Consider the following 13394-nt stretch of genomic DNA (forward strand, 5'->3'; position numbering starts at 1 on the left):
AATTAGTACAACTTCTTTGGCAAACAGTATGGAGGTTTCTCAAAGAACTAAAAGTAGATCTACCATTTGATCCAGCAATCTCACTACTTGGTGTCAACCCAAAGGAAAATAAGTAATCATATCAAAAAGACACCTGCACGCGTATGTTTATTGCAGCACAATTCACAATTGCAAAGATATGCAGTCAACCTGAGTGCCCATCAACCAATGAATACGTGCCCATCAACCAATAAAGAAAATGTGATACACATACCCACATTATATATCACATTTATACACACACACCTACACACACATCCCATGGAATACTACTCAGCCATAAAAAAGGATGAAATAATGTCTTTTCCAGCAACTTAGGTGGAACTAGAGGCCATTATCCTAAGTTAAGTAACTCAGGAATGGAAAACCAAATGCTGTGTGTTCTCACTGATGAGTGGGAGCTAAGCTATGGATATACAGAGGCATACTGAGTGGTATAATAGACTTTGGAAACTCAGAAGGGGGCAAGGTGGCAGGGGGGTGAGGGATGAAAAACTACATATTGGGTATAATGTACACTATTCAGGTGACGGGTGCACTAAAATCCCAGACTTTACCATTGAACATTTCATCCCTGTAACCAAAAATTACCTGTACCCCTAAAACTATTGAGATTTTAAAAATTAAAAACAAATTTCCCCTTTCGATAAGGACACCAGTCCTGTTGGATTAGGGCCCCCACCCCCACTCCAGGATGACCTCACTTTAACTGATTACATCTACAGCAGCCCTGTTTCCAAATAAGGTCATGTTCTTGAGGCCTTGAATGTTGGGACATCAACATATAAATTGGGGAGGCTCAATTCAGCCCGTACCAACCACTTAGAGTAGTACCTGGCACATAGCAGCTGCTGCATAATGTCTGGTGTTGCCTACCTCATCATCACCATCCACCCTGCTCCGCCAGGTTCTTCCAGTCCACAGGCTTGTGACATCTACCACAAAGCGCTGCTCCTTCCGCGTGGACTTCTCTCCACTCCCCAGCAGTCTCATCTGCCTCTTTACCTTCGGGTCTTGATCCAAACTCTCTTCCCTACCCAGAATCTCCCCCTAAAGACCCCCCACCCACCAGTTCTCTTCAGACGGCTTCCTGGGCGCCCCCTAGAGCTGACATTACTCAGGCACCTGGAGACCTCTGTTCATACCTTCATGATTGATTGCATTTACCAAGTTACGTGTCTTTGCCTGTCTGTGCCATGAGGAATTAGTTCGTGAACCTTTTGTGTCTGTATCCCAGACCTGGGCTTGCTGCCTGGCACTTAGTAGGGGCTCAGAAAAGTTAGCTGTGCCCCTGGATTCCATCTGGGGCTCTGCCTCTGCTGTGCTCCTAATGCACTTGTTGATTACACTGGGTTAGACTCACTTTGCCTTCAGTTCCTTTGCATCTGGTTCTCAGATCTGTGACCTTCTGTTCCAGAATGTCTCATATGGGATTTATTTCTCTGTCAGAGTGCCAACCCAATATAACTAGACACAGAGAAAACTGTGAGTGATCCCTTTAGAACCCTGCATCTTATTGAAATCACTTCAGCTACATCCCATCTGCCTCCCCTAAATCCTCTTGGCTTTTCTGGCCATTCCACTAGGCCTCTGTAAGGAGGGCCCTGCGATGAGCGGATGTGGGTTTCCTCTTACAGGAGTCAGTGACGTTCAGGGATGTGACTGTGGACTTCACCCAGGAGGAGTGGCAGCAGCTGGACCCTGCCCAGAAGGACCTGTACAGGGATGTCATGCTGGAGAACTACAGGAACCTGGTCTCACTGGGTAAGGGGCAGCTTCGTTGAGTTACTCATCATTGGCCCATAACTTCAGGACCATAAATAAATTTTTTTAAAAAAGATCAACAGATCTGACTACATGGAAAGTTTTAAAATTTGCTCTACTTGAAGCTAAAAATAAAGTTGATAGATGATGGTATGGGAAATAATATTTCTCAAGTGTTTTACGTTCAAAGGGTCATAATTATGTTAGCAGCTCCTGGGAATAAGAAAAAGACTAAGCAAATGATAGAATGGACCAAACTTATGAGTTGGTGATTCATAGATACAGAAATACACAAAGTTACACTTTATAAAAGTTTTTTAAACCTTACTACTGGAGACACACAAATTGAGATACCAGCAGTGTTTGCCCATGAGGTACACAAAGATCAAAAAAGAATAATAGCCTATATTATGAGGCTGTAGAGAAAAGGACTCCCATTGTAGGGGTATAAAGTTGCGACAGCTCTTTTGGAGGATAGCTTGGCCTTATCAATCAAATATTGAAGGATTCCATTTTTAGAGATCTGTCCTTTAGAAATTCTCACGTAAGTATGCAAAGTTTTCCATGGGAAGAAAAATCAAGGAAAACGACCTAAATGCCCAGCTGCCTAAGACTGACTGAACATATCAAGGCCTATGAATATGATGGAAACCAGGCATCTCTTCAAAGCTGAGGACTGTTTGTAGGCACTGCCATGAAAAGATGTCCCACAACATACTGTGAGGTGAAAACACTCACTTTTGGAATCAGAGTGTGGTCCTGTTTCTTGAACAGCTTTTCTGGAGATATTATTGACCTGTAATTAACGGCACATATATAAAGTGAAGAGTTTGATGCATTTTGACGTAGCGCATACCGTGACGTAGCGAAACCATCACCGTGATCAAGATAAAGGACACATATCCATCATCCCCAAGAGTTTCCTCATCCTCCTTTATTACCCCTCTCCCCCTCCTCAACCCCCATCTCAGGAATCCGCTGGTCTGCTTTATGTTGCTGTGGTTGAGTTTGCATGCTCTCCGATTTTATATACATAGAATCATACAGTATGTACTCCTTTTTTTTTTGGTCTGGCTTTTTTTTTTATTTGACTTGGCATTATTTTGAGATTCACCCATGTCATTGCATGTTTCGTAGTTCATTTATTTTTATCTCTGTGTATTATTCCACTGTATGGGTATGCCACAATTTGCTTAGCCATTCGCCTGGTTATCAACATTTGGGTCATTTCCAGCCCAGTTCTGGGCTATTAGAAATAAAGCTGCTGTGAACATTTGTGAACAGTTCTTTGTGTAGACATTTGCTTTTCCTTCTGTTGAGTGGAAAGTCTGGATCATGTGCTACATGTATATTTAACTTGTTTAAGAAACTGCCAACCTGTTTTCCAAAGTGACTGTTTCCACCAGCAGTGCACAAGCTTCATTCCAATTGCTTTATATTTTAAATTTAGCCTCCCTTGTAGGTATGTGGTCTCATCACTGTGCTTTTCATCTGATACTGACACTTGTAGGTGTGTGGTCTCATCACTGCGCTTTTCATCTGATACTGATACTTGTAGGTGTGTGGTCTCATCACTGCACTTTTCATTTGATACTGACACTTGCAGGTGTGTGGTCTCATCACTGTGCTTTTCATTTGATATGGATAATCTTTTCATGAGCTTATTTGATGTTTGTATATTCTCTTTGGTAAAGTATCCGTTCAAGTCTTTTGCCTGTTTTGGTTTTTTTCCCCCCTGTTGGGTTCTTTATTACTGAATTTTGAAAGTTCATTATGTATTCTTGATACAAGTTTTATCAGATATATGCTGTGCAAATATTTCCTCCCATTCTGTGGATTGTGTTTTCACTTTCTTGATGGCATTATTTCTGACTCTAAAGTTTTTAATTTTGATGTAGTCCGATGTATCTATTTTTTGTTGTTCTTGTTGCCTGTATTTTTGGCGTTATATCTAAACAATCTAACCCAAAGTCATGAAGATTTATTCCTGTGTTTTATCCTAAGGTTTTAGTGGTTTAGCTCTTCACTGAGGTCTTTGATCCATTTTGAATTAATTTTTGTGAATGATGTAAGAAAGGGGCTCAGCATCATTCCTTTGCATGTGAATATCCAGGTGCCCCAGCGCTATTTGTTGAAGAGCAGAAGGTTTTAATACAATGAAGTCCAGTTTATCAGTTTTTTGGTTTTGGTGTCATTTGTAAGAAATCTTGGCCTATCCCAAGGCCTCAGAGGTTTTCTTCTGTAAGTTATATAGTTTTAGGTTTTACATTTTGTTCTTTGATCTATTTAAATTTCTTAATATGATATAAAGTATTAATCCAAGTGTATTGGGGTATGTGGGGAGGGGGAACAAATGTATGCCCAGTTGTCCAACACCATTTGTTAAAAAGACCACTTTCTCCAATGAATTGCCTTTGCACTTTTGTCAAAAATCACTTGTCCATACAAGTGTGGGTCCAATTCTGAATCCTGTTCTGTCCATCTGTTTGTCTGCCTTTACATCAATACCAAGCAATGTCATCCTTTCAGATCTTGCTTTTATGACTCGTGCCCAGTCTGGAATGACATTCTCCTAAAGACCATTCTGGGTGTTCTGCCCAAAACCCCATGAATGACAAAGTTTTACAGTCTGACTGGTAGGAAAAGGCACTCTTCTCAGCCCTATGTCAGCTCTGGGCACTGTTTTCAAATCCTTTCAGATGGTTTTTTTCCTGTGTTGGGTAGTTTCCTGACTTGAATGTTTTGACCAATACTCTGCTGAATACTGGAGGGAGTTCCTTGCAGGTCTTCAGAACACTCTCTGTGCAGCTCATTCCTCTCTAGTCTGTCCTGGGAACTCTATCTGCCTTGGTCTCTCAGCTCCATCTCCTCAACTTGGGGAGTTGGCCAGACTGTACCTCAATTTACCTTTCCTTTGTCAGAGCCTGGAAACTTCCCAGGCAGTAAGCTGGGGCACTCGTAGGACCCACCTTGTTTAATTTTCTTGTCTCAGGGATTGTTGCCCTTCATTGCCTGATATTCAGTGTCTTCACATCCATTGTTTTATATATTTTGTTTTAGGCTCAAGGGAATCTCATCCTTTATACTCCATCTTGGATGAAAACCCCATTTGGGGGAAAAATGTGTGTGTGCATGTACAGGTGTGTCGTGTGTATTTTTTTAAAGGTATGTGTTGGAGGGGAGTCTAAAATATAAACCAAACTGTTAACTCTGGTGAATAAGATTACAGGAGACTTCCATTTTCTTTTCTTTTTTTTTTTTTTTTTTTTTTTTTTTTGAGACAGAGTCTTGCTGTGTCGCCCAAGCTGGAGTGCAGTGGTATGATCAGAGCTCACTGTAACCTCCGCCTCCCAGGTTCAAGCAATTCTCCTGCCTCAGCCTCCTAAGTAGCTGGGATTACAGACGCCTCAGCCTCTCAAGTAGCTGGGATTACAGGTGCCTGCCACCACACCCAGCTAATTCTTGTATTTTTAGTAGAGATAGGGTTTCACCATGTTGGCCAGGCTGGTCTCGAACTCCTGACCAAGTGATCTGCCTGATTCAGCCTCCCAATGTGCTGAGATTACAGAGACTTCCATTTTCTCCGTTCCATTTTGGCGTTTGATGTTTTAAAAACAAGTGTAAATTACTTTGTAATCAGAAACAAGCATAGAAAGACAGAAAACTGAAAAACCATGAAGGACAAGAGATATAGCAATGTGAAAAAACAATGCACCTACATTTGTATCAAAAGGAATGAATGGCATTTTGCACATTAACAGCTTTTGGCGACATTGCCCTGTGCAGAAGCTTGGGATGTCTCCCATGACAGTGGCCTTGCCATCAGACTTTCTGTTCTTTTGCTGACCTGATTAGAGAGAAGGTGTGATCAGGTAGTTTTAATCTGGGTGGGGTGGACTTGTGTTTTCACAACTGTCATGGTTAAGCACTGAGTGTTTGCTGTTTGCAGATGCTCTCTACTACAGGGTTTTAACCTGTGAAAGGAAGGTGGCTTCCTTCCCCCTGTCCCTCTGCTGGTATTCTTCCCCCAACTCTCCTGATTTCCTGAGGTCATGTTCACTCCAGGAGACTTCCAGCTGTATTCACAACCAAGACTCCTGGTCCTCTCCAATCGCTGCCAGCTCATATTCCAGAGCGTCTCAGACTCCATGGGCCCCAAACCAAATTCACCATCACCCCTGGAGACAGTCTTCTTTCCACCGAGTCTACATCCCACACTGCCATCTGTGCCAACATCTGGGCATTGTGCCACACCCTGACTAGGGTCTCTAAACCATGATCGTTCACCTGCATTAAGTATTTCTCAGCTCTTTTCGTCTGAGATGGGAAAAGTGATGCATGGTAATATAGCCACTCCTCAGGAGCCACAGCTCAGGGGCCACACTGCTAGGGCTTGAATCCTGCTGTGCCTCAGGTGTATTGTGTGCCCTTGAGTACATCTCTGACTCCATTCTTGGAATCTCCGTTTCCTCGTCAGCAAAATGGGGATGGTCATAACTGTCTACTACTGTATGTAACTCAAGTATGATTGTGAAGGTCTCCAGAGATCCATGCAAATTGCTTAGCACTGTGCCAGGCGTGTTGCCAGTGCTCCATACTCGCTTATCTGGTGCCTTCCATATGCAGGCTGTGTGAGGAGCTGGGGGGTGAGCAAGGCCCTTGCCTCTAGTGGAGCTGACTCCTGCTGGGGGCCAATAATAAACAGATCAAGGGACAGGCAGAGAAAAATTGCCACAGGTCACTGAGTGTTCATAAAGAAGTGGGCAGGAGGACCTTCCTTCCTTATGTAGGGTGGATTGGGAAGGCTCCCATGGGATTGTGGGGAAACAGGCCTGAAGGATAAGGACATCCACGGCAGGTCCACAGGACAGTGGGTGCAGAGGCCCTGAGGCAGGAAGAACACACGGACAAGAGGGAGAGCATGGTGATGAGAAGTTGGGAGGGAGGGTGGGCAGGGGACGACTCAAGAAGGCCAGCTGGGTGCTGAGAGCCCTGAGGCTGCTGAAGGTGCTGGCATCATTCTCAGTACAGTAGGAAGACTACGGGAGGGCTTGATCTGACTCCTCAGAAGACCACACTCCCGGAGGAGTGGAGGACGCATCGCAGGGGTGAGAATGGGGTGGGGAGGACAGAGAGGAGCTGCTGTTGCATTTCTGGCAAGGGCCCGCGGTGGCCAGCCAGCTCTTTTGTCAGTGGGGACCGGGAGATTTGGTCTGATTCCGGCTGTTTGCGCACAGCGACGCTTGCCAACGGTCAGGACAGTGGGAGGGAAAGGGCAAGTCAGGGTGTCTGCTAAGTCTCTCTAAAACAATTTTTTAAATTTTATATTTAAAACTGTGAAGGCTGGGCGCGGTGGCTCAAGCCTGTAATCCCAGCACTTTGGGAGGCCGAGGCGGGTGGATCACGAGGTCAGGAGATCGAGACCCTCCTGGCTAATACGGTGAAACCCCGTCTCTACTAAAAATACAAAAAACTAGCCGGGCGAGGTGGCGGGCGCCTGTAGTCCCAGCTACTCGGAGGCTGAGGCGGGAGAATGGCGGGAACCCGGGAGGCGGAGCTTGCAGTGAGCTGAGATCGCGCCACTGCACTCCAGCCTGGGTGACACAGCGAGACTCCGTCTCAAAAAAATAAAATAAAATAAAACTGAAAAAAAAAATACAGAACATAAAATGTACCATTTTAACCACTTTTAAGAGTACAGTTAGGTGGCCGTAAGGACATTGACGTTGTTGTGCAGCCATCACCGCCGTCCATCCCCACAACTCTTTTCATCTCTCGCAAATGAAATCCTATCCCCTAAACACCAACTCCCACCCACTCCTCAGCCCCTGGCATCCTCTGTTCTGCCGTCTGTCTCTGGGACTGCCACCTCCAGGTACCTCAGATGAGTGGAATCACATAGCATTCATCCTTCCGTGTCTCATTTATTTTACTAAGTCTCTTTGATGGGCTTTGCTTTTTTAAAAAATGTTTTTCGTGGGGAAAGTCTGAAATGCCAAGTTTCGTATCGGATGTATTAGGCTTGGGCTATCCAGTTGAGATGCTGGGCTTTTTTGAACAGTTTGGATATAGCCCAGAAAGCAGGTCTGGGCTGGAGGTGCATGTTTGAGCAGCATCAGCCTGTGGATAACATTTAGATCCAGACTCACTTCGTGTGGCTTTGCAGGTCTGGTGTGATTCAGGAGAGGGGTCTCAAACTCAGGTGGCCTCAGGAACTACCAGTTGGATCATTTATATAGGGTAGGGGGACAGCTGCTGCCCCACGCAACGTCTTGTCGCCCGTAAGAATGAGGCTCCATGTGGCTGTGTGTTCATGTTTTTTATGAGCTGGCAGCCACATGGACAGCAACTTTTTTTTTTTTTTTTTTTTTTTTTGAGACGGAGTCTCGCTCTGTCACCCAGGCTGGAGTGCTGTGGCCGGATCTCAGCTCACTGCAAGCTCCACCTCCCGGGTTCACGCCATTCTCCTGCCTCAGCCTCCCGAGTAGCTGGGACTACAGGCGCCGCCACGTCGCCCGGCTAGTTTTTTGTATTTTTTTAGTAGAGACAGGGTTTCACTGTGTTAGCCAGGATGGTCTCGATCTCCTGACCTCGTGATCCGCCCGTCTCGGCCTCCCAAAGTGCTGGGATTACAGGCTTGAGCCACCGCGCCCGGCCAGCAACTTTTAAATGTTGGGAATGAGTCCCCTGATTTAGAGTCTAGACTCCTGAGAGCCACCTAGGCTAGAAATCGAGGTTTAGAAATGAACAGGATACACATGGAAGGTGATTGAAGCTGTGGGTACGGAGGTAGTTAGCCAGGGCAGGGTGGATGAGCAGAGAAGAGGGTCTGAACCCAAGCTCCACAGAATGCCTGCCACCCAAGAACCAGGCAGCAGAGAGGGGTGTGATGGAGCAACAGAAGCAATTGTGAGACCTCAGGTCATGTGGTTATTATGGGCTCAAGTGAGCAGTCCTGTGTGTACGAACACTCTTAGTGCTGAGGCTGACAAGAGGGCCGGGGTGCGGGAGGTCTGGGGCCAGCCAGGGCAGGTGCATGATGAGCTAGCAGGAGCCAGAGCCCCAGCCAGGGGAGGGGATCTCGCAGCCAGCAACCCCAGGGCAGTTACACCAGGGAAGTGGCCAAGGGGCAGGAGAAATGCCCGATTTTTCTCTCATTTCACTTCCAGTTTCCTGCCTTCGGCCAAACACACAGGAAGCCAGTGGGTAAAGTCAGCATCCTGAGTACAGGGCAGGTCAGAGAAGGGTGGAGAATAGAGAGTGGGTCGAAGGAGTAGAGAATAACCAACGCATGCCATGTAAATGCTAGCTATTATTTCTTTATTCTTTTTTTTTTTTCAAAATTTATTTATTTTTTAAGAGGGTCTCACCCTGTCACCCATGCTAGAGTGCAGTGATGTGATCATAGCTCACTGCAACCTCGAATTCCTGGGCTCAAGTGATCCTCCCACCTCAGCCTCACAAGTAGCTGGGACAACAGGCATGTGCCACCATGCCTGGCTAATTACAAAAAAAAAAAATTTAGTAGAGGCGGCGGAGGTGGGGGTGCGTGAGGGAGTCTCACTTTGTTGTCCAGGCTGGTCTCAAGCAATCCTTGCCTCGGCCTCCCAAAGTGTTGGGGTTGCAGGCATGAGCTACTGCGCCTGGCCATCTTATTATTTCTGATAAAAACTGTTGCTTGAGGAGGATGACTGGTTGTGGGTCTGTGGGATGAGGTGAGGAGGCCCTGCAAGTCAGTAGCCGGCTGCAGTAATTCCTACTCAGGTTTGCAGAGCCCGCCCTTGGCTCCCTGCAAGCCCAGCTCACTGCTGCAGTTTCTCTCCAGGTGTGCCCTTTTCGAGCTCCTGGTGCCCCTGTCCTCCCTCTTCTGAAGGGACATTTGCTCTCCCTGCTCACCTCCTGTGTTGACTCTGCCTCATAAACCACATTGGCCTCAGTTCCATGCCTCCCACTTCCCTCCCTCTCTGATCCAACGTTCTTCTTAGCTAACTCGCTCTGTGCCTTGGGCCTCACTGGGGTCGGTTTCATTTGCTTCTTCCCGCTGTAGAGATTCCTCACTCCCAGCATCTTTAACTACATATATTTGCATCTTCTGTTTTTGTTTTGTTTTGTTTTCAGACTGGGAGACTAGACCTGAAATGAAAGAGTTGGATCCAAAGAATGACATTTCGGAAGACAAACCCTCTGTTGTTGGGGTGGCCACAGGGGGACCGACGAGGAACGGTGCCAGGGGTCCTGGCTCAGAAGGAGTGTGGGAACCAGGCAGCTGGCCAGAGAGGCCGCGGGGAGATCCGGGTGCCGAGTGCGAGCCACTGGGAATTCCCCAGGGGAACAAACTCTTGGGGGGCTCAGTACCCGGATGTCGTGAACTGAAGGCGTTTGCCAACCAAAGCTGTGTCCTGGTTCCACCACGGCTGGACGACCCCACAGAAAAGGGGGCCTGTTCACCCATAAGGCGCGACAAGAACTTCTCCAGTATTTCGGACCTCAGCAAGCCCCCCACGCCCTGCGTGGAGAAGAAAACCTATGACTGCAGCGAGTGTGGCAAGGCCTTTAGCCGAAGCTCGTCCCTGATAAAGCACCAAAGGATCCACACGGGAGAAAAGCCGTTTGAGTGCGACACCTGTGGGAAGCACTTTATCGAGCGCTCGTCCCTCACCATCCACCAGCGGGTGCACACGGGCGAGAAGCCCTATGCCTGCGGGGACTGCGGCAAGGCCTTCAGCCAGCGCATGAACCTCACTGTGCACCAGCGCACGCACACGGGCGAGAAGCCGTATGTGTGCGACGTGTGTGGGAAGGCCTTCCGGAAGACCTCCTCTCTCACCCAGCACGAGCGGATCCACACGGGGGAGAAGCCCTACGCGTGCGGGGACTGCGGCAAGGCCTTCAGCCAGAACATGCACCTCATCGTGCACCAGCGCACGCACACCGGGGAGAAGCCGTACGTGTGCCCCGAGTGCGGGCGAGCCTTCAGCCAGAACATGCACCTGACCGAGCACCAGCGCACGCACACCGGGGAGAAGCCGTACGCCTGCAAGGAGTGCGGCAAGGCCTTCAACAAGAGCTCCTCGCTCACCCTGCACCAGAGGAACCACACCGGCGAGAAGCCCTACGTGTGCGGCGAGTGCGGCAAGGCCTTCAGCCAGAGCTCCTACCTCATCCAGCACCAGCGCTTCCACATCGGGGTGAAGCCGTTCGAGTGCAGCGAGTGCGGCAAGGCCTTCAGCAAGAACTCCTCGCTCACGCAGCACCAGCGCATCCACACCGGGGAGAAGCCCTACGAGTGCTACATCTGCAAGAAGCACTTCACGGGGCGCTCGTCCCTCATCGTGCACCAGATCGTGCACACCGGGGAGAAGCCCTACGTGTGCGGCGAGTGCGGCAAGGCCTTCAGCCAGAGCGCCTACCTCATCGAGCACCAGCGGATCCACACCGGCGAGAAGCCGTACAGGTGCGGCCAGTGTGGGAAGTCCTTCATCAAGAACTCCTCCCTCACTGTGCACCAGCGGATCCACACGGGCGAGAAGCCCTACCGATGCGGCGAGTGCGGGAAAACCTTCAGCCGGAACACGAACCTGACGCGCCACCTGCGGATTCACACCTGAGCGCCGCGGTGCGGGACTCTCCTTGGCGGTGCTCAGGAGGGATGTCAGAGGGATGCGTGCTCTGTCAGCAGTGCTGTGAGAAGTTCTCCCCTGGGGTGGGGACTCGGGGTCAGGGGACCTCAGGAATGTGGGATTGTGGAGGGGCTGATCACACATGCCCCCTCCTTACTGAGCCTCAGAAAGCAAGCCCCTCGGTGTCGGACGTATCTGGGGACATTTCAGGGTTCACTGTAGCTGAGCCATGGCCGCTGGTAACAGACATCAGGGTTCCAGACTAGCTCTCTAAGTAACTGTCCTACGAGCTTGGACAGGTCATGCCTGCCTCCACATCTCTGTTTCTTCAATGGGAAAGTGGAGCTGGTGGAGGGGAGGGAGGAGGCATCTCCCCCTTTGTCAGATACACCCTGGAGTCCAGATGCAGCTTTGTCACCATCTGCATTGTCTCAGTGGGTTAGGAGCGTGAGGGCTTTCCTATCCCTCCACCCACCATTTCCCTGCAGTGCGCGCTGGAAGCCACCAAGCTAGGAAGTAGGCAGGAGTTTGCCAGTTGTTTGTGAGGGGGAAAAATTTTTTTTTTTTTCAGAGTTAGCAAATAACAGTAACTACTGCTTTGAATGCCAAAGTTTCTTAGAGTGTTCTGTTACATTTTTTAAAAATAAAACTTCTAATTAAGGGAAACTGTCATTTTAAACAGTCTTCTGTTTTGGCCAGTTGTCTGGTCAAAATCGCCTTCAGTGATTGTGGGAGGGGCAAGAGGGAAAAGAAACAGCAGCAGGTTTGATATTCAGGATTAAATATGCATGGATTCAATAAGTATATATATCTAAGCACAGACTATTTTTATAGTGATTTTTGCAGCTAAATGTGAAGGCAACTGTCTTAAGTCCCTTCCTGCTACTGTAACAAAAGACCTTAGACTGGGTAATTTATAAACAATAGAAATTTGTCACTCATGGTTCTGGATGCTGGGAAGTCCAAGATCAAGGCTCTGGCAGATTTGGTGTCTGATGGGATATGTTCTTCATAGGTAGTGCTTTGATGTGTGTCTTCACGTGGTTGAAAACGGCAGACTTCCTCAGGCCCCTTATAAGGGTGCAAATCCCAGTCACAAGGGCCCTGACCTCATGACCTCCCAAAGGTCCTCCCTCTTCATACTGTTACACTGAGGATCATGTTTCCGACATGTGAATATGGGGAGGCACCAACAGACCATGTCAGTAACTTCAAGTGAGTTTCCTAAGGCTGACTGAAGCTCTGTTTACACATGAGTGTTCCCCAAAGTGTACTTTCTCTGGGGCCTTTTAGACCATCCTTTTTCTTTTACAATTTGATACTACTGGTTGCTAATGTCCTGGCATTTCTAGTTGTTTCACACTCCTTGACACTGGTGTACACGAAGAAATAATACAGAAAAAAAATTATGTCAGCAAGCACATTCTGCAAGTAAGAAAAATGGCCACTCTGGCATGTATAAACAAGGTGGATCATTTTTCTTTCTTTTTTTTTTTTTTTTTTTCGAGATGGAGTCTCGCTCTGTTGCCCAGGCTGGAGTGCAGTGGTGTGATCACAGCTCCCTGCAAGCTCTGCCTACTCTACAGATGAGGAAACAGGCTTGCAGAGGTTCAGCCAGCTGCCCAAGGTCACACAGCTCCTGGATTAAAACCCAGTCTGACTCCAGAAGCTGGACTGCAGTCCACAGCACCATTCCACCCCCCAGTTCCTCAGTTGGGTACTTACTGAAGCCAAATTATATTTACCCTCCTGAAAATGTGGATTTGGCAGGAATCAAGCAGGTCAGGAACCTACTTTTTAACAAGTCTCCTATCCCATACATCTGTCCAAGGCACTATTTGGGGTTATGTGCTGGCCTTTGGGTTCACCCTCACGGGGCCCTGTGTCCCTGTGTCCCCGGGCCTGACCCAAGCCTGGCCTTGAGGTAGAGGTTGTGGGTGCTGGGTGGGGTCTGAATGACCCCTTTACTCA

General features: G+C 48.0%; 1 protein-coding gene across 4 annotated transcripts in view; it reads left to right on the forward strand.

Annotated features, from left to right (window-relative positions):
* Nucleotides 1–12829, forward strand: part of ZNF71 (zinc finger protein 71) — a 31536-nt gene extending 18707 nt beyond the window's left edge. For 2 of the 4 annotated variants that reach the window (XM_030912952.1, XM_030912953.1), the window contains exons 3-4: nt 1677–1803; nt 9922–12089. In XM_030912952.1, coding sequence (XP_030768812.1) covers nt 1677–1803; nt 9922–11411 — 1617 coding nt within the window. In that variant the 3' untranslated portion in view covers nt 11412–12089. Of the gene's footprint in view, nt 1–1676; nt 1804–9921 lie in introns of all 4 variants that reach the window. The other 2 variants (XM_010387032.2, XM_030912954.1) reach the window with 2 other exon arrangements.
* Nucleotides 12830–13394: the final 565 nt, after the last annotated feature.

Source organism: Rhinopithecus roxellana, chromosome 12 (assembly GCF_007565055.1).
Source record: "Rhinopithecus roxellana isolate Shanxi Qingling chromosome 12, ASM756505v1, whole genome shotgun sequence".
NCBI lineage: Eukaryota > Metazoa > Chordata > Mammalia > Primates > Cercopithecidae > Rhinopithecus > Rhinopithecus roxellana.